This window comes from Malus domestica, chromosome 10 (genome assembly GCF_042453785.1).
Source record: "Malus domestica chromosome 10, GDT2T_hap1".
Lineage (NCBI taxonomy): Eukaryota > Viridiplantae > Streptophyta > Magnoliopsida > Rosales > Rosaceae > Malus > Malus domestica.
Window position 1 is genome coordinate 31,212,575 of NC_091670.1, and position 20,863 is coordinate 31,233,437.

The following is a 20,863-nucleotide window of genomic DNA, read 5'->3' on the forward strand; positions in this document are numbered from 1 at the left end:
AAATCAAATTTGCAGAAAGACGGCATCGGCCTTTGTTTCTTTCACACAAAAAAAAAATCAACAAACCCAGAAGAAAAGACCTTGAGACATTTTCACAAACAGATAGAGTGCAGAAAACATACTGTACTTCGCAAGAAAATCCAAGCCTCCAACAGAACGCACAACACTGACGAAACTACACGAAGTTACCAAGAATAATCTCCGGCAACTACTACCATGAGCGGAAGACGATAGCCACGAAGAACGTACACGGCGATGATACCATGTTAACGTATACAGAAATCCTGATCTGCAATGAATACTCAAACAAGAAAAGAAAAAGAAAGAAGAGTTCTAGAGCAAGAATGAATGTTTTAGAGAAAGAAACTTTTGTATTGATCTGAATTGTGGATTACAGTAGTGCCATATCCTCTTATATAGGTTGCACGATTTACATCAGTAACTTCAGTAACTATATCAGTTAGTTATAACCCCTCTAACCAACATAACAACCAATAGTCTATTAGTTAAGCTGATGTGGCATTGCCAGCTGTTACTACTGTTACTACTGTCAACAGGGTTAACCTAACATTTCCCCAAGTTACCAATCAGAAACTGCCACCATTAGTTACCCCATTTGCAACAGCAATGAAATTATGAAACATATAGTATCTTTTTTTCTCTTGGAATTCGATCAAGACTCTAAACATTGGTATATAGAGGAAAGAGGGTTGTCGTTATTATATCCTCTCTATTCAATATCATTTTTTGTTATGCTGTAATTCTATCAATCTAAAAAAATAGGCAGATTTATGTAAAATTATTGTATATCTTGTAAATAAGTGTTTATTTACACTTATAAAACAAAATTTAAAAAAAAAAACTATACTTGTATGGATAATAAAAAAGTGAAAAAATGAAAAAATAGAAGTAGAAGAATACACAAAGTACATCCATCCAACATGTTCAATATTTAAAAAACAGTGATCATATAATCATAATGAGGAGTATTCTTAGATTATAGATAAAATTCTTCTTGTTCATGATCCTGACATTGGATTGGACATAGACTAAATTATTTAACCTTGTTATATATGGTTTATTTCTTTTCTTTGTATGTATTTCCTCAAAGTGCTCCAATTCATTTCACAATTGAATGAACTTGTAGTCAATCCATCCTTTGCAAATTAGGTACACCATTTCCATAAGTATACCATCATGAAACTAAAAAAGAAACAAGCACACAATTAATTTTATTTTTTTTTAAAAAAACACCAAACCACCTAGGACCTCCTAGGCGGCTTCCTAACTCCAGATTGATTTTTCAAAATGATTTGCACTAAATCGTGGTGGGCCTTAATTGCCTACTGCCTAGGCCAATTTTTAGGACACTGAAAAAAAAATATGAATGGTCACATTCTAGTGTAAAAACTTTGGGTCCGTTTAATAATCAATGTAGAACTAAAAACCAAAACAAAACTAAATTTTCAAAAACTCACATTAAAATATAAAATAAAAATAAAATAGTTATCAAACGATCTCTTAGTTGTAACCAATTTCCTATTCTATTATCTCTCTTTACGTGTTCATCTTCTTACTCTACTTCTTTGATCACAGATAAACTGGTTTTATATCTTCTTTTTTTTCTTTGTGTATCTCATGATTGATACGTGAGGTGAAATATATAGAGAAAAAAAAATGAAAAAAGATGCAGAGAAAATGGGGTCCGAAGATTGTTGCAACTAAAGTTTTTCATGCAAGTTCTTCTCCCATCCACTCACTTGCAATTTGAACATTTCTCCCAGACTCTATTAAGTACTGGTTACTCATTGGCTTATCCAAGATTAGTCTTCTTCACTAAAAAAAAGGCCTAATGGAGCTCAATTAATTAGCCCAACACATTTAACATGACTCTCCCTATATTATATTCTACAATTCCTTTCTTCACTTGCTTACTTTTCAATCCAACATCATGTTTCAATTTTAATGGACAAAACAGAAAAAGATCACCATCAAAACATCAAGTTTGAAAAGGAATAAATATTAAAAATATAGCTAAAGGGGCATATGAACAAAATGTTAGTAAAGTTAAACTTCTATAAATTAATAGCTTTGGGACCAAAGAAATTTGTTAATTTAGCAAAGAAAAACGTTATTCACATTCATTTTTACTTTTTATACACTGTTATTTGTTAGTCATTGGTTTTCTTTAATTCCCTTGATCCGACAATTGAAAATTGAGAGGATTGTGAGAGAATTAAAAATTAGTGTGTGGATAGCACTATCATTCAGCAAAATATTAAATAAACGATAAATTAATAACTTACTAATTTATCAAGTTATTTCTTATTTTCTTAAATATTGTACAATGTATTTAGTTTCTCTTTTTATGAATTAACAATTCTATGTGTTTTTTTAACTAAGTAAAATTCATGAATCTACTTATTTATTTTTTAAAAAATAAACTATACATTGGTCAATGTACTACATCATTCCATTTTATAAACATTTAAACGAGCAAAAACTATATTTAAATAAACAAAAGCTATAGTAACACAACACTTCATATGTCAATGGCCTCTTATCTCTAAGAGCAAGTCTACCCCTAAAGACTTTGCGCCAGCACCCAGCCCATTTATCCACTCAAGTGAACAATGATAGACTCTAATGAATAGTAATAGACCAATACATCTCCACCCCTAAAACTAAATAGCCTAGTCAATTTTATTAAAATATTATTAATTTTTATTATAAAATAATAATTTGGTTTTTTTACTTTCTGACTTCTTCCCTTCTTCTTCTTCTGGAAATGGACCTCCTCCTCACCACACCAACGCTCCATACACCCACCAACTACTCACCACAACAACGCTCCCCCAAAAATTGACCTCCTCCTCCTGGAAAAGAACATTCTGGGTCTCTCCGTGGCAAGAAATTCAAGCTCCCGCCTGGTCTCATACTCGTACTCGTTTTTTGGAAACTGGCTCCAGGTCGGCGACAACCTTTACCACTGTAATCCCGCCGACTTCGCCAAGAAATGCGACGACTGCTTCCTCCTTCGCATAGGGCAGCGCAACCTCCTCCTCGTCTCCTCATCGGAGCTCGCAAGGGGAAGGGGGACATGGTGTTGAATATATGGATTTATCAGGGGAAAGGGGTTGATGGGGTTCCGGATGAGAGAGACGGTAGCCATGGCGTCAAATGAGCCGTCTCCTTCCTCTGTCTATTTTAGGCCGACCTGTGGACTGGCTTGGGCTGGGTGCCAGTCTATTCCACGGGCTGGAGTGAATTAGCTGAGTCTCAGCTTTTTTTTTCCACTGGGTGCCGGGCTATTCCACCTCCGGTGGAACTGCTCTAAGGTGTAAAGACAATCACAATGATGAAGGAAATGCATAAAGCATTGTACAAGTACAACAAAAACAATCCATGTAACACTCAAAAACAATTTAGGAGGAAATAAACAATGCTTAAGTCATATTTGAAGAAGGCCTCATAGTTGAATCATAAACACTATGTATTAAAAAATTATTAATTTATATATTATGTGGGACCTATATGAAGTTTTTAGGCCAATTTTTTTTTTTTTTTTTGGGTAATCCATGTGGTGAGACCCTAATTTTGAACCAACTCATCAGGTGAAAAGTTGATAATCATAACCTTGTGATCAAGTTCATTAGAAGTGTCGATCCAATTAAGAATTTTCATTATTATGCTGATCAAGTTCATTAGAAGTGTCGATCCAATTAAGAATTTTCATTATAATTCTGTTACATCTCGTTAAAATGTAGGTACAAAACTGTCCTTCAATCCAATTATATATAGGGTAAATTGTAATTATGGTCGCTTAATTTTAACTCAATTGGAGCAATGGTCCATCAACGAAAAATCCATTACCATTGGTCCTTCAACTCATCAAAAAGTGCAGCTATGGTCCCTCAACTAAAAATTCATTATTATTGGTCCCTCAACTTTAATTCAACTGGAGAAATGATCCCTTAACTTTAACCCAATTGTAGCAATGGTCCTTCCAACATAGCTCGTTTTGACAAATGTTTTGACGTAGTTGACGAAAAGGACCATAATTACACACTTTGATGAGTTGAGGAACCCTAATTATATAAATGGTTATTTTAATATAACTTATTTTGACGAAATTGATGAAAATGACTATAGCTACACATTTTGATAAGTTGAGGGACCAATGGTAATAGATTTTTAGTTGAGGGACTATTGCTCCAATTTGATTAAAGTAGAGAGACCATTACTACAATTTACTCTTATATATATTGCGACATAGACATGTAAATTTTATTTTAATTTATTTTTTAGAACTGAAGGAAAATTTTACCCAAAATTCCCGTAACCCCATCTTCCTAGTAACGTCTACCAGCACTGGTTCTGAAGGAAGGAATTAGAATGACAGTCATGGAAGGTGTTCTTTAAAATCAACCTACTTTGCCCCTACAACCACCGTAACCCATGGCGGTGGAGAGAGCATGCGATGCCTCGAAGTCATTGCCTGAGACGGTGCCAAGAGAGAGCAATTTATTCATCTGTTGTTTTTTTTGTCAAACAAAATATTCATCTGTTTTTGAGAGAGGGATGTTAGCGGGGGAGATGGAGAATGAAGTGGTGCGGGGCTGAGGAAATAGAGACTGAGTGGGAGCCGACGGGAGTCATCGGTGTGTGGGTTTTATTTTAACTATTTTTTTTCTCATTTTGTTAAAACTCTTTTAGTTTTTCTTTCTACTTTTAGTTTTCTGTAGAAAATAATGGGCTGTAATTTTTGCCCCTACACGTGGATGGGGTTTTTGGTAGAAATTGACTCGGACTAAGATTAATAACTGACTTGACTACAAGTTTATGATTAACAATATTTTCATCACGTGTTTGTTCAAAATTAGGGTCTCACCGCACAGTCCACTAAAAAATATTTGGCCGATTTTTTGTAATGCTTTATCCTATAAATTTAGTGAATTGTTAATTTACTATGTAATGTCTTTTAAGTTGAGACCAGCCAAAAATATTATTTAACCAAAATTATTAAATTATTGAGATTCTACGGGTATATACAAGTTTAAATTACTAAAATTACAGCACGTACAAAAATGATAAACAGAGTGAGAGGAGAAGCAAACTGCAGGTTTAAATTTAATTACACAACAATTAAACAGAAAATATACACACCCTTTCTGTATAATCATATCATACAAAAGTGAGAGAATAAGGAGACAACCCAGCTGAGCTCGAATGCTAAATCTATTCGGAAAGCTACAAGCTGGGTGTCCCAAAGCCTCCCACTCTAAAATCTTCTAAATACACCCAAAACTGCATACACAAAAAATATAACAGATGAGTCTCCGGGGGCATATCAGATAGCTTCCCACAGGTAAATCTCCTCTGTAAATTTTGCTAATTTACTCCTGAGGGGCAGTAAATTTCCTCAGGCCTGCTTCTTCAAGTCCTTAGCGCTTATAAACGTTCCATGAAAACCGTACGGAACTCTCGAGGGCAGCTGAATTGTAGCTTCCACCTTCAAATCCATGGTGTTCACGATTTGCAGCTCCGACTTCCACTTCTTCTCGTCGTGAACGAAGGCCAAAATGTAACCATCGTCCTCGTCCTCCGAGTTGGGGTCCCTGGGAAGAAACAGAGGTTCGCCACCGTACTTCTCGTCACCGTAGATATGCTTCTTCACCTCACCAGTGGAGAGGTCCACCTTCGCAAAACCCGAAACTTTCGGCCACGGCTCCGCCAGGGCCAAATACGCGGACTGGGTTTTTCTCCCTAGCTTGTTCCGGTTCACCATCCCAGCTTCCAGGTTCAGATTCTCGGAGCAAATGCGGCGGCGCGTCGACTTGCCGGTTTTCAAATTGAGCCGGATTTCGGACAGAACACTCTCTAAATTCTCGTCGCATTCATTGAAAATGGAGTCCGGCGGCGTCATGCACGAGCCGATAACGACGATCTCGTCCGTCTCCGGCTCCTCCCACGCGTTCCAGAGGTGGAAGCAGAAGCAGTCGGGGCAGTCGACCCACCGGATTCCCGATGCGTCCTTGGCATTCTTGTCGAGGATCCCAAAACGAGACATCTTGTTTTTGTCGTAAATCACGGGGGACCCACCGCCGATCATCTCCTGCAGCTTGAACACCACCTGCTGGTCGGGGATTACGACGTGTCGTTCGGTAATGGCGAAGTCGTGCATCATGGTGGGCTGCTCGAGGTTGATTTCGATGTCGGGGGACTTCTCGCCGTTTGGGGAGAATTTGAAGTATTTCAAGTAAGGCCTCTGAACGACGTCGTAGCTGAGCGCGAAGAGGTCCCCCGTGGCGGGGTCAACCTTCGGGTGGGCGATCATTGTGGACTTCAGCTGCCCTTCGAAGTCGTAGCGGCCGACCGTTTTGAGGTCTCCTGTTTCGGTGATTTGGACGTGGTACGGCAAGTCGTCTTCCGACATGGCGAGAAGATGGCCGTTGTGGTAGACGAGGCCGGCGTTCGCGACGCCGATGCCGTGGGTGGGGTCCACGAGCCCGAACATCCCTCGGGCGTAGAAAAGGAGGAGGCGGGCGATGCCGGAGTGGCCGTGTAGCTCGCCAATGGCTTTGGGAAATAGGGGACGGCCGAGGTCACGTTCTTGGCTGATACGGCTGGTTTCGGTGAACCTGCAAGCGTAGCTGGCGGTTCCGTCTTTGAACTGGAGGGCATGGACCATGCCGTCGCCGTCGAAGAGATGGTGACCGGCGACCGGCTCGTGAAGTGGGTTGGCGCCGTTTCGGACGTAGACGCCTTGTATTGAGTCGGGGATTTTTCCGGTCACCGGTAGATAGTGTTCGACAGGGTGCTCCGGCACCGGAGCGAAGTTTCCGGCTATTTGGACTTTTGGGTCGGATGTTTTGGGAAGTGGGTGTTGTTTTTCCTTGGAAAGCAGAGCGCTCTCCATTGCGTCCAAAGCCATGGATGCTGCTCTCTGTAACAAGTTCCATTGTTGTGGCACTGGCTTTGAAGAAGTTGGGGACTTTTGGGTCTTATTTTCTCTTGGGATTTTAGTGGAAGTTGAAGTTGAAGGTCGTTGGTAGGTAGGGGAGTGTTTGGGAATTTGGACTAGAGAAGGTGTTTGCAGAGAGCAAGAGATGGTTTTTGATTTGAAAATTGAGGAAGAAGAGGGGGAAAATCCCAATTGATTTCTAAAGGAATTTGAAGAGTTTAAAGAAGAAAGCCGGCGGTGTCTTGTAGTACTAGTAACAGGCTTAACCCGTGTACCTGTAGCTGCCACTGTTGCCGTGGAAGGCATGGTTTTCTCACTTTTAGTAAATTACTATTAGTAGTAGCAGAGAACGGTGCCTCTTGATTGGCCTTGAAGGGCAAGTAAATTTGTTTCTGCTTTGTTCGACAGTGGGTGAGTGAGAGAGGGAGGGAGGGGAGAGAGATTGCGTATGGTTTGCTTTTGGAATGGATTTTCGGGGGGAGAGAGAGAGATCAGTGCAGTGTGCAGTGAGCAACGAGGGGGACTGCGGGGTGTGTGTTGGTCGAATCGGGTGAGAGAGATGGAGGGTATATATAGGGAGGGAGAAGGAGGCAGGGAGGTCCACCTCAAACATGTAGCAAGAGACCACGTGTTGGATTTACAAGAACTGGGGACTCAATTAGGATTACCAATAAGTAACGAGGTGGTGGTGGGTGGGGGGGTCTACTTGCTTAATAACTTGACACGAACCCCTTCTTATATTATCTGTGCTTCTGTTTTCTTACGAGTTGCATATTTTTGGTTTCCTCCTTTCTTTCGTCTTTTTATACCATTATATTCCACGTGAAACTTCTTTAAATTTAGAACAAAATCACAATGTCACATTGATTACAATGCAATGTAAACAATTCGCAAATATAAACTTGAGTTGGTTGTTTATGTCATGCTTCGATACCAAGTAGGATGATTGAGACTATTGACAAACTTTTTTACATGCTTCGATACCAAGTAGGATGATTGAGACAACCTACTATTGAGTTTTGTGTATTTCTCAACCAATTTACTAACTTGGTGTTTAGTTTGAAAGTTGAGTATAAATCATGTGCTCATTTTTTATAAACGCATTTTTTTCATTTTGGACCGCAAATTTTGTGAAATTTTCTAAGAGTGAGGGGCACAACACCGCATAATATTACTAGTTTGAGTTTTATGATCCACATAGACAACAAAATTGATATGTTGTAAAATTAAAATTTACTATTTGATTAATATAGCGGCTCGGAAGTGACTCCAAGAAACTTCTACTACTTATTCATACGTAGCTTCTGCAAGTCACACTGAAGTATTTATTCGATTTGGTGGGTATAAGTTGGGTAATAGCGACATGAATTTGACAAATAGAAAAATTGCAAGAGTGAAAAGTAGTGGCATTTTGAGTTTGACCATTGGCCCATTAGTGTAAAAATGGGACTAATGGAAATGTTGGGTTTGTTTTTGTTTTTGTTTTGGTGGGGAGGGCGGTATTGGTCCCTCCGTATGCCCCTCTAACCCCGCGTTCCTCCCTCAATCGGAGTCACCCTAAACACGTGGCGTCATTTGCTGGTCCCTTCTTCGCCCTGAAAATCTAGGTCACATCACCAAATGCGCCCCACACGCTTACTCGCCGTATTCATCACTCACAACTATATACTAACCTTCTAAGTAAGTTCTAAAAAACACTTTTAAGAAATACCACTTTACAAATCCACCAACTAAAAATAGTCATCTTCTCAAAGTGCGGACTTTACTACTTTCTTTTAACCAAAATACCTTCTCATTATCGATGCAATATTAATACATTATCGATCCAATATTGATAGATTATTGACATAATATTAAAAATATTTTCTTTGAAGAAGACTTGTAAAATTATATTTTGAGAGGAGGACTAATTTTTGTTGACGTGCCTATACCATTCATGCTCTCCTAAAGTCCTCATATTAAAGATTTGTGAGGATCAAATGTATATTAGTCATAAGATTATATTAGTTTAGATTCAAATGCTTAAAACATTTGACAATTTAATAAAGCAAAATAAGAAAGTGAGTTTTCTAATAGTTCATGGATTTAATTTGGTTTTGCTTTATTAGGTTGTCAAATATTTTAAACGTTTAAATCTAAACTAATATAATTTTGTAACTAATTTGCATTTCATCCTCACATATCCTCAGAAAGAATCTTAGGAGAGTAGAACTGATACTTGTACGTAGAAGGGCTTGTAAGCCCAATTTCTAAAAACTTATTGAATTTGTGAGTGAAATCCATGGTGCAATTAAAAACTAATGTCAAGGAAAGCTATTTGCCTTTTTAATTTCAGTTTATATTGCATGCTTTGTTTATTTGTTTATTTTTCTAATGAAACTAAACAATGTGCGCTATACGTGCAATTCCAACTTCCTCGTCATACTGGAAATAATACTTCTACCATACCAAATAGTCCATGCGAGTTGGATAAACAAATATGGCCATGCGTTCCATGCATGCATGGTAGGCTACACGGCTCTACCTTGAGGTCATATATATATTCAACATTCAAAAGATATAATGTTTATCATCTTTACTTTTACTTTAATTATTTTACTTTTAATTTTCTCTTCTTTCCAATAAAAAAATTGGACAAATAAGAAGAATGAGAGATGATAGTTGAAAGAGGAGAGGAAAGAAAAAGGAAGAAGATTTAGAATATGTGGGAGCACAAATGTAGACTTTGTAAAGATCAAAGAAACATTTTCTATGTGTGATTGGCATGTGAGAAAACTAATATATATACACACATGAATTCTAGAACAAAATATTTATCCTCTAAGAAAAAACTTTATATAAGTCTAATTTTTTAGTCAATATAAAAATAGTCTAATTTATTAAAATAAGCTCATTCTGTTGAGTTTGATTGTTCAATTTCTTCCTAATTATCTCTTTAATTATTTCTTTTTTTTCTTCTTCTTTTTTCTACTCTAAACCCTATTCATAGATTTAATTTTTAATTTTTATAATCAATCTATATCTAGGTTAATTGCATTTATCTACCTTTATGATAATTTTTTTTTTTTGGTAATCAACATGTAACATAGATAAATGTGCTTTGCTTGCTTGTATATTATGTGACAACCCATCCTTGATTTTAAGCTTTATAAATTTAAAAATAGTGATTTTACGAAAATACCCTTAGAGGCGAGGATGTTTGACTTTCGTTGACCGTTCGAAGTCACAATTAATGTTTCCAAATTGGATTTGTAAGTTCATAAAATAAAACGTTGACTGTCACTTGAATTTGCAATTGGCAGAGATCCAACTGTTGGATCGTAATGAAACTTTAGTATGATGTTCTAGAAGCATAATGTGGATCTTTGGAAGTTACGGATCGAAAATCCGAGTGCGGATCTTCCGAATTGAGTTATGTAGGATTATGGACCCTACCGCCGACTTTTGACCGACGATTGACTTTTGGTCAATGGGTTTCAAATCATTCTAGAACGTCCTTGCGGATGTGTTTTATGTAAGTTATGTGTTCTATCGATAAGAATTCTGAGACGTGTTTTGATAATTGTTCTAGGCGCCAATCATTCGTGATGCCTCGATATTCGTGCTAAGGAGTTGTAGCACGTACCTCAGGTGAGTGTGTCTTTTCCTTTTTATAGTATATATATGATTGATAGTTTCTACAAATACTTTTGAATTGATTGGGATTATTGCATCATTATGGCATACTTATATTCATATTGCCGTTGAGATATTCAGTTGTGGCATATTTATGGATTTATTGTTGGCATGCATTTGATTTCATATTTATACGTAGTATGATTTTCGGTAAACTATACTTGTTTTATGGAAAGGGGTTACAATGTTTTCAGAAAGGTTTTTATAAAAAATTATTTTGCAGGCCCACTCACCCTTGTTTTTCGCCCCTCCAGGTTTTAGCAACTCAACTATCTTATCGACGAAGATTCTTGGAAAATCTCAGTATAGGTGGCTACCTTTGAGGGTATAATCCTTATTCTATCTTACTGTACTTTACTTATGCTCTGACATCACGTGTGAAATGGGTTCATTCCCGCTCATAGCGCACTCTTGTATATAGGCACTTTTAGTTTTAAATTTATTCACATTTTCCATATCACTACACTTTATGGCTTCGTCACCTTTCAGGTGTCGGCCAGTACAGCTTGAATCGGAGTCCTAGTGGACATTCCGGGTCGGGTTGTGTCATTTTACATTTTAATTAGGTTGCATATCTCGTTTATAGGTATAATGTACATTCTTATATGTATAATATACATTCATGAATTTGTTACTTGAGTTAGTATCATATGTTCTGCAGATGAATTTATATAGCATATTAATTTTTTGTTAGAAGATATTAAGTAGATTTTTAAGAATTAGAAGATGTATGAAAATAAAAAGATTTTAATTTATTTAATATTTTTAAAATTTTAAAATGAGTAGAAAAGAAATAAAGTAGAAAAAGGTAATACTAGACTTAACCGAATAGCCATGTTGGTTTTTTAATCCAAATCTAAATGTCCCTACATCTTATATATACATTATATGTATATATACATAATGCCTTTGTGAGGACAAGTATGAAAGTAATCCAAAAGAAGGTTGATGTGCTCAAGAAGCCGGATGTTAGGAAAAGCAAAAAGAGATATGGTAGTTTCATTACTTTAGTGAATTATGTATTTTTCTAAGAAAAAATCGTGATGTGAATGTGTATTCTAACAAAACTCGTGCATATATATATATTTATTTTTTTTTCATCATAATATGCTTTAAAAATGTAATATAAAAATTATATTGTCGACTGGTATTGTTATGATTAAAACTATATTATACACGTAAAAATTTGTAGAGCTGATCAAGAGATATGGCAGTTGATTAATTTAGTGAATTTTGTATTCTCTGAAAATGTATTCTTTCAGCCAAAGCAGTGGTCCATTAGTAAAACATTAAATTAAGGTTTCCAGTAAGTCTAACAGAACATCATTGCATGTGAAAGAGAGAGCGCAAGACCGAAATTCGCACCTAACGAAATGAAAACGAAATTGTCTACCTAAAGATGCTAAGAAGTGTACTCCATGTATGTTAAAACTTAATTATCAATTAATTAAAGGAAGTTTTAACAAAACATTTTTAGTACTGTTCACTTTTAACAAAATTATATTTTTACTTTAAAAAGTCACTCCTAGTACTATTCACTTACAACACATTTTTTTCATTTTGATTAAAACTTAAAGTTTTCAAGCTTTTTTCATTAGTACTATTCACTTACAACACTTTTTTTTTTCATTTTGATTAAAACTTAAAGTTTTCAAGCTTTTTTTCATTAGTTTTCCTTTAATTAAAAGGACATCCAAATAAAAATTAACAAAAAATTACACAGGTCACAATCAAATTTAGGTTTTTTTTTTAAAACAAAAATTCCGAACACGGAAACCTTAATGGGAATCCCATGTGTCCTCCTTATGTCGGAGATGTTCAATGAAAAATATGGTTTCCTAATCCAATTTTGCAAGTCTAAATGATGAATCTCGAACAAGATCTAGTACCTGCCGCCAGACCAAACTAATGAAGAAATAGGCCACTAAAATTCCAGGAAAGACTTTGATGGCCTTCTTTACTTTACCTAGAAAAGAAGAAAATTGGAAAAGACTTCGATGCTTTTGGACCTCCAAAGTCGGTGGTCAGATGACGGATTATAAATTTTCCACAGAGATCACAAGCACCACAATTACTTCCGACGTACATGTCAACTTTAAAACAAATACGTAAAACTTATCACGTAATGCATGACGGTAGGTTTTTAGTTTTCAAGAAGTACGTATTATGTGGGGCATTCAAAGGAGATAGATATCTTAAGTTAAAATATTGTAATTCTACACCGAAAACTTAAAAAAAATATAATACTATGTTTAAATGAATGGTTTCATTATTAATAACCGAGATCTTTAATTTGTGATGAAACTAATTACTTATTAAGTTGTGTAGGTTATTTAGCAAGAACGACGACTCCGAAATCTTAAAATCCATGTACCTATAACTTATAATACTTATATGGTCTGTACTCTTGCAACAATGCAAAAGCTACACGAGGACGACGAAGTGCGCATAGCATTGTCCTCAATTATTCATTTAAGAAAACTTCATAGCTTTTAGTCTCATTAATTTTCTTCATCTTTCTGAGTGGGATAACCAATTAAAAATTAAGTGGATCTTCTTTGTGAGTAGTATTTCTTTGTCAAAAAACAAAATAAAACAACTAAGTTCCTTCCTCCATCACAGAATTACCAATTATTATTTCAATATTGTTGCTGCATGATAATTATGTCTGTCCATTAATTGATGTAATCGCTCAGCCATTGATTCTTCAAATGAACAGTTTTTTCAATTGATTAAGCGATCAATTCTCCCTATTAAATAAAGCATATTTGAAACTCTTTAATAATAATTCATTCATTCTCTCTCGAAGTATATTTTCCTATACAACAAGTATTATGTTATCGTTATTATTATTTTTAGTGCAAATTGTTTTCTTATTATTGCTTAGTTTCTGTTATTGCAGGTAGAGATTCCTTCTTTCATGAGTTTAGCTAACATATATAACAACATACATAGAGATATTATTAATAAACAGGGTCCCAACTTTCCAATCATAGGGTTAACCACCATTATCCTTCCTTCATGTTCTTCCACATATGAAATAACATTATTTTAATTAGTGGGATTAGTCTCCTTAATGTCATGGATGACTCTAACACCTCGAAAAGGTGGAATATTATATAGTTTCCACGTTACAGATTAATTGATATGAGAGAGATGATCTTTTCGTCAATTGCCATCAGACCTTCGACATTCTTAAGTTGTTACGTGTCTATTGCCGACGATGATACAAAAGCTGATTGGATCATGTCTTAGTGTCTACTTATGAATATTTTTATTTTACATTAGTTATTTTCTGCTCATTTATATCTACACCACTTATTAAAAAAATACTATTTATCAACCAAAAATTATAAAAATATTATTATACCCTTTTATATATGGGCATTAAAATTAGCTAACTCTTTTGTTTATGTTATTATAGCAATGGCCTCAGAACTAAACAAATTTTACAGTTTTTTTGTTTTCTTACTCACATGTTATCAAAGCATATTTAAACTTAAAATATAAAAAAAACCTCCTAACCCCTTGTCTTCTCTCTCTTTCATATCTATATGTGTATATATGTATTTACTAAATTTACACAGATTATAACTTCGAATAAAAAAAAACAAATTCTAGTCATTTATGCGACAAATCTAGATTGAGCCTCTGTTCTTTTTTGGTGTCTCAAAATTACATCCAAACTTCTCTATTTTTTTCTAAGTCTTCTTCGTAGTTATTATTAAGAGACCTATTACGATAACTTTTACTGTGAAAATGTCAAATAATCGCTTTACTCATTATATCAACTTGAATAACATATTTGATATTAAATATCAATTCATATTAACTTCCAATTCTTTGTAAAAAAAATTAAAAAATTAAAAAACATAGCCGTCTAAAGCCAAGACCATAGAAAATTCTCTGCTACGGCCCCTGCTTTGACTTTGGGGTCGATGGCAATCTTCTTGACAATCGTCAATTATTCTCATTGTTCTAAAAATCTCCGCCTAACGTGCTTAGGTCCCCTTAGGCTAGGCGGTTGTTCACCACTACGATTAATTCCTACGCATTTGAAAATTAAAAAAATAGTGCCTAGACTGCCTAGGTACCCACCTTGGCATCCACCTAGGTCACAACTCTCACTTAGACATACTTAACTTTCATTTTTGCATTTTAATTTTTTAAATAAATTGTAAGAGACTTGTTGAATATTTAGATGAACACATATTATATGCTTGTTCCCCATGTTTTCATTATGTTTTATACTTTATATTCTATATGCCAGTATATTTTGTAGTTTATATATCCCAATAAAATTATGTATTTGTTAAGTATAAGCAAACACTCATTTATATGATATGGGCCCAACCACAGCCCAACTAACGCCTAACGTCTTTTAAAACCTTGATCATTCCTAGTCTCTGTCCTTTCCCTTTATATTTATATTGTTTGGTGTAGATTGTCGCCACAATAGTCATCATCTTTTGGCCCACGCATATAGTAAACATATGGTTTGGATCCAGTTATCCCACTCGACATAAGGTTGAAGTTGGAAACCATGAAAGAGGCCGGATATCGTCGGGATTGTGTTTAGCCAGAATGATAGTATACGCTTACTTGATGCGGTGATATGACTCTCGGATATCCGGAGGATATGGAGTGGCGACATAATTTTATCTTTTATTTTGTTTCTATCTAATAATTTCCATGAACTATTTTGGAGCTAACTACATCCTTTAATTGATGTGGGGCGTGCCAACTCATCGGCCTAGCTCGGCCAAGGAGTAAAATATGTTGATGTTGCGTTGGGTGTGCTGTTGACTTCTTGATCTTGCGATTGCGGCCGAAGAAGGAACACTCTCAGCCTTCGGATTCTAGAGCCTGAAGACAAGGCTGCTAGTTCTACGAAGCTCACAAATCGCTGGTGTCGGATTCGGTCACGGTGATTATATTCGTAAGAGTATAAGCACGTCGAATCGACACCAGACTATATGGACACAAGTATTCAAAGCAAATGTACGTTTTAATCGTAAATGTGGTTCAACCGTTAGAATGCCGAACTTTAAATCTAACTTGTGAGTATCCAATCATAAAATAACTCGGCGTTCAACACACCGAGTCTGGTGATTCGTAACACCTTATTTCACCGAGAAAGTTCGTGAGATGATTTATGCCAATAAGGATTTGAAAACCCTTCTCGACTGAGACTTGGATAGATAACCAGTCGGCCTTGACGCAGTGCTGTTTATCCAACTGAAGGTGCTTCGTGGTCGGCTGATTCTACGGTGACAGTGCTGTTAATCCATATTGAAGATGTTCGCCGGTTGCCTTCTGATAGGAGCATATTTATGCGACTTAGTTAGCTTGTTCTTGTGCATTTGTGTTGTTATTTCTTAGTTAATTATGTATTTTAAGCTATTTTCGTGTGTTTGTAGGTCATAATAACAAAGTTGGCAAGAAAGTGCATTTTGGAGCATTTTAGAGCATTTTAGAGCCAAAATTGGATAGTGCAAGCATGGAGACATGAGGATGGACGTTTTTGAAGATTTGAAGGCTAGAAATCAGCATGTGTGTGTGCAAGTGTGTTGACCTACAACTCCAAACATCCATCTACTACACCCATTACATCCACTCATTACCAAACACTCATCCACTACACCCATTACATCCACTCATTACCAAACATCCACGCACTACACCCATTACATCCACTCATTACCAAACGCTACTCATTACCAAACACTCACCCACTACACCCATTACATCCACTCATTACCAAAAATCCACCCACTACACCCATTACATCCACTCATTACCAAACATCCATCCACTACACTCATTACATCCACTTATTACCACAACACTCACCCACTACACCCATTACATCCACTCATTACAACTCCATACACTCTTCTCCCTAGCCTATAAATACATCCACACTTCACCATAATTTGGGGGCCATCATCCAAAGACACTACATTTCACATCTCACAACTTCATTCACAAACACAATTTCTTTGCCGTGACCTCCATCCATTCATCTAGCCATACTACATCTCACCAATCCATACACTTTCATCTCTTAGCTGTGCAAATCCATTCCATCCATATATCCATACACATCCTAGACACTTGTGCTACAACAAGGTGGTGAAAACAAAGGTCCTTGACGTTTCAAGCTTGGAACTTTGAGCGTTTTAGGTGTACTCTGTTCTTGCTTTCAATGTCTACTTTGTTATTTTCTAATTTTGTTGCAATTATGAGTGGCTAAACCCCTATTTAGTTAGGGGGAAGTTTGAAGCCATGAACATGCTTGAGATTTGAATTGATTTCTTTCAATTGTGATTTGATAAGTTGTGATTGCAATTCAATTATCTATTTTATTCATAACTGATTCTTGTATGTTTATTAAGGATGCATACTTAGTTTTCAAACATGAATTAGATGCTAGAATATAAATGAGTTTCACCTAATCGTTACAAGTTTATATTCATGAGTAGTGAAGGTTGTCTATCACAATCGCGTTAATTGAATTCTTGGCAATTGTATCATGCATTCATAGTTATAATTGTCTCGTCAACACTTATGATTTTCATTGAACGTAATGATCTCTAATTGTATCTCTATTATGCATTCATATAGGGGACTTTTAGAGAATGATTTGGGTTGTCGCATGCATTCATCCAATTCAATGAGTAAAGGAAAATCTGAGGGTTAATTTGTGCATCACGGTTAATCTGGGGTGTTGAGTATCATAGTTTATTGAAAAGAAATTGGAAATCGATTCATATACAAGTGTGTCATGTGTGAAGAACGGACCTCTAACTAATCCATCCATCATCGTATTCCTCAAATTTGTCTTACAATCTGCCTAGTTTTATAACTTGTTTGTTTGTTTCAAATTTATCAAAACCAAAATCCCCATTTTACTTTCTTGTTTCAAAGTGTTAAATTTCGGTTTTTTGTGTGTTTTTGAGTGTTTTGATTCAAGCCAAAACACTAAATTCATCCAAAATTGTGTTATAGTCAAATATGCCCAGTTTGTGTTTTTAGGCATTTTTGAGTCTTTAGAATATGTTTTGAGTCCCTTGAGTCTATTCAAACGTTTTTAACTTTGTTTTTATGTTTTTGAGTAAGTTTAGAGGTTTTAGCAAGCCCTCATAATCCCCGGTTTAGAACGATCCCTACTTGCATTTATACTACAATTTGATAACAAGAGGGTTTAATTTGAATGCTTAACTTTCATCGCATCACCTTCACAGTGCTGTTTATCCAAACTGAAGATGTGTCGGTGAAAAAGAAAATAAAAAATCTCAAGGTTGTTGAGAGGATTCACGAAGAGAGAGTTTGCACAGAGCAGTTTGTATGTTGAATTGGAGGGGCCTTGAATGATGCACTCCTCCCTTTATTTATAGTAGCAAACCTACTTATGATCGAATCAAAACTATACTCAAATTAAGACTCCTTACCCCGATCCAATCTTATCTCAGCCAGTCCTACTCCTATTAGGACTTTGAACTCAACCCCATATCAGGCCGCATTCATTCCCAAGTTTCAGCATCTTCATCCTGCCGAGACTCCTTATTGTATCAGGATTCAACTACCTCATCCTGATAGGACACGGCTGGCCCTTGAGTAAAGTTTCCGGGCCAAGAACAATTCTAAGCTCGGCCCACACTAGTATTTTGGGCCCAAACATTGCCCCCTCGCTTCTGAGGTCGTCGACTTACATTCCTTGGTCAAGCCTCGACCTTGAAGAAGCAAAACCGACCTAAACAAACATTGACCCCTCTCAAGAAATACCACCATACGTATTTATGAGACATGATATCACGATCTCGATTCTCCCAATTGTCCTGCCACGTGTCGGTCCCTTGGTTAACCTAGCAACCTTTAATCATGACCTTCGAAAATGTGCGACAGCCGAAACATCTATTTTACATTAAATCTTCCGTAACACGCAATCGTGCATCCTCAGACTGTGAAAACCTCGGTCTTTTCGTCTGGATTGTCTGAATATCCACAATGATTAGCAACTTTCCCGCTCGATTCTATCCCCAATTTTGAAAATCAAACACTTAACCTTCCTTCCAAAATGCCTTTAAATACTTGAATCCTTTCCATTCGTACTTTACGCTTTCCAAAACCCTTGAAACCTTTTTGCCATTTTGCTTTCAAAATCCTAGAAAACCCCAAGCTCTTAACCCATAAATCCTCGAGTCTTCATCAATGGCCTCTTTCATCTCCCAGCTTTCCGACGAATGTAACAAGTGCAATGACTTCATCGACCGGAGTGCCGTTAAGACTCTACGCTTCGAGAGTGATTTAAACGCCACTCATCAAATCCTGGGACCACTTTTCAAGGATGCAGTGCCATCGTCCATCACCAACCTCTTCAAAGACCACTGCCTGACACCCTTGCTATAAGGGCTTGATTGGTCGAAGTGGTGCCTGACGAAACCTCAAGGAGCCTAGCCTTTGACCAACGCAACCTGGCGGCATGGGTCGAACGGATGGAAAAATTCTTCGGCAAAGAATGGAAGACTTTTGGCATCCACGACGCCATTAAACTTTCGACCATGGAGATTGCCATGAATAAATAACTCTTTATGGCAGCTCAGAGCTTCTGGTGCTTGGCTACCAACACCATGATCCTTCCTTTCGACTCTACCAGCCCCACCATCCTCGACATCTGAGCTATCCTTGGGACTTCTTCCTCTGGCAACCCAATAGATGCTGCCCTTTTTGGGTACCTGTCAAATCTCGACCTTAAAGCGCGATTCGACAAACAGGTCATCGAGACGCTGAGCCAAGAAGGTCAAGAGCCTTCAAAAGAAAACGTTCAGAAGGGAAAGCATGAGTCTTCTTATTTTACTGGTACAAGTTTATCTGTTATACCATGGTCGAAAATATGCAGTGGCTGAAACCCTAGCCAGTGGTCACTTCCTGGCGCTCAGTTCAGCTATTCTCACCAACCTCCTGCGCTGTTTAGCCGAAACAATTATCAATAAGATCGACTCGCACCAGAACAGACCTATCTGGGTATTCCAACTCTGGCTGCAGGTCTATTTTTCCACACTTAGGCCAAAGATCCCCAACTTTCAGTCTACTACAGTGCTCGACCTTTAGCGGCACCTCCTCATATGGCCAAAGAACTCTTCAAATACTTCTTCGGCCTAGGTGTTCTCTGAGATGACAAAATTTTGATATGTCGTCGTCAAGAGTACCCTTTTTCCATCAGGCTTCCAACATCAACATGGAGTGAAAGTGAAGATGCTGGTCTTCATCAAAATTGGGGGTTGTTCGTTGAGCGAGCTGGGAAGTTTACCACCTCACTTTGCTGCCCGACATCTCGGCTCCTCCAAGGTTGCCCTGGTGCCTTTTCTTACTCTCCGTTCTTTTCTAAGTCGATGACGCCTCTCTGGTTCCTCAGAGAGAGATTGCAGAGATACCAAGAAAATGTTTCAGGAACAGTGCAAAAAATTTCATCTTTGACCAACTGTTCCTGAATCTCGTAGCACTGACACCTTCAGTGACTGGTGGGAAGGATATGCTCCTGAATTTTTTGGCGCTTCGGTCGAAGACGTGATCAAAAAAAAATTTGGCCACCGACCCAAAAAAACTCATGCTCCTCAATCCAAAAAGACGACCCAAGATATATGGCTATCTCTACCTTTATTCTTCAAACACTTACTCGATTTTACTAACTTGATTTTGCTTTCTCAGGTGGCTGAGTATTGAAGCAAGTAGACGTGATCGCCGCGGCTGCGGCCAGGAAAAAGTTGCTCTCTTCCTCCAAGAAAACTAAAATTGCCGCGCAAACCCAGCTGATCAAACGGCCACGCCAGGAAACCGAGACAACAGGTGAAGGTCTTCGTCCCACAAAACACTTTAAGAAATTGGTGAAGAAAGGATAACGGGAGATTTAAGTTATCTTCAGCCAGACCACAGGAGCGACCACTCCTAGTGCCTCTCATTCTGCTTCCGTTGTCCAGGCATCGACGGAGAAGTGGCCAACTCCAACTAACCAAGCACCCCAAATTCAACTCGTCTCTGATGTTGAGGTCGTGATTGAACGAGTTGCTGCACTGCTAGTCGAAAAGTCTGTAACTCCAGGGTAGACCGTTGCACCCGTCTTGGATGAGGTAACCCCTTCGGTCAGGAAAAGTCTCCATAAAAATCCAAAACAATCAGCGATCATCTTGGAAGAGGTATGATTATGTTGTTGGTCACTTCCTT

The 20,863-nt window shown here is 37.3% G+C and overlaps 1 protein-coding gene across 1 annotated transcript; it reads right to left on the bottom strand.

The window, feature by feature from the left end:
* Positions 1-5,145: 5,145 nt before the first annotated feature.
* Positions 5,146-7,515, bottom strand: LOC103445724 (9-cis-epoxycarotenoid dioxygenase NCED1, chloroplastic-like). Its single transcript, XM_008384748.4, has one exon. The coding sequence runs from the start codon at positions 7,268-7,270 to the stop codon at positions 5,423-5,425; it is 1,848 nt and encodes a 615-aa protein (XP_008382970.1). The 5' UTR covers positions 7,271-7,515; the 3' UTR covers positions 5,146-5,422.
* Between the last annotated feature and the right edge of the window lie 13,348 nt (positions 7,516-20,863).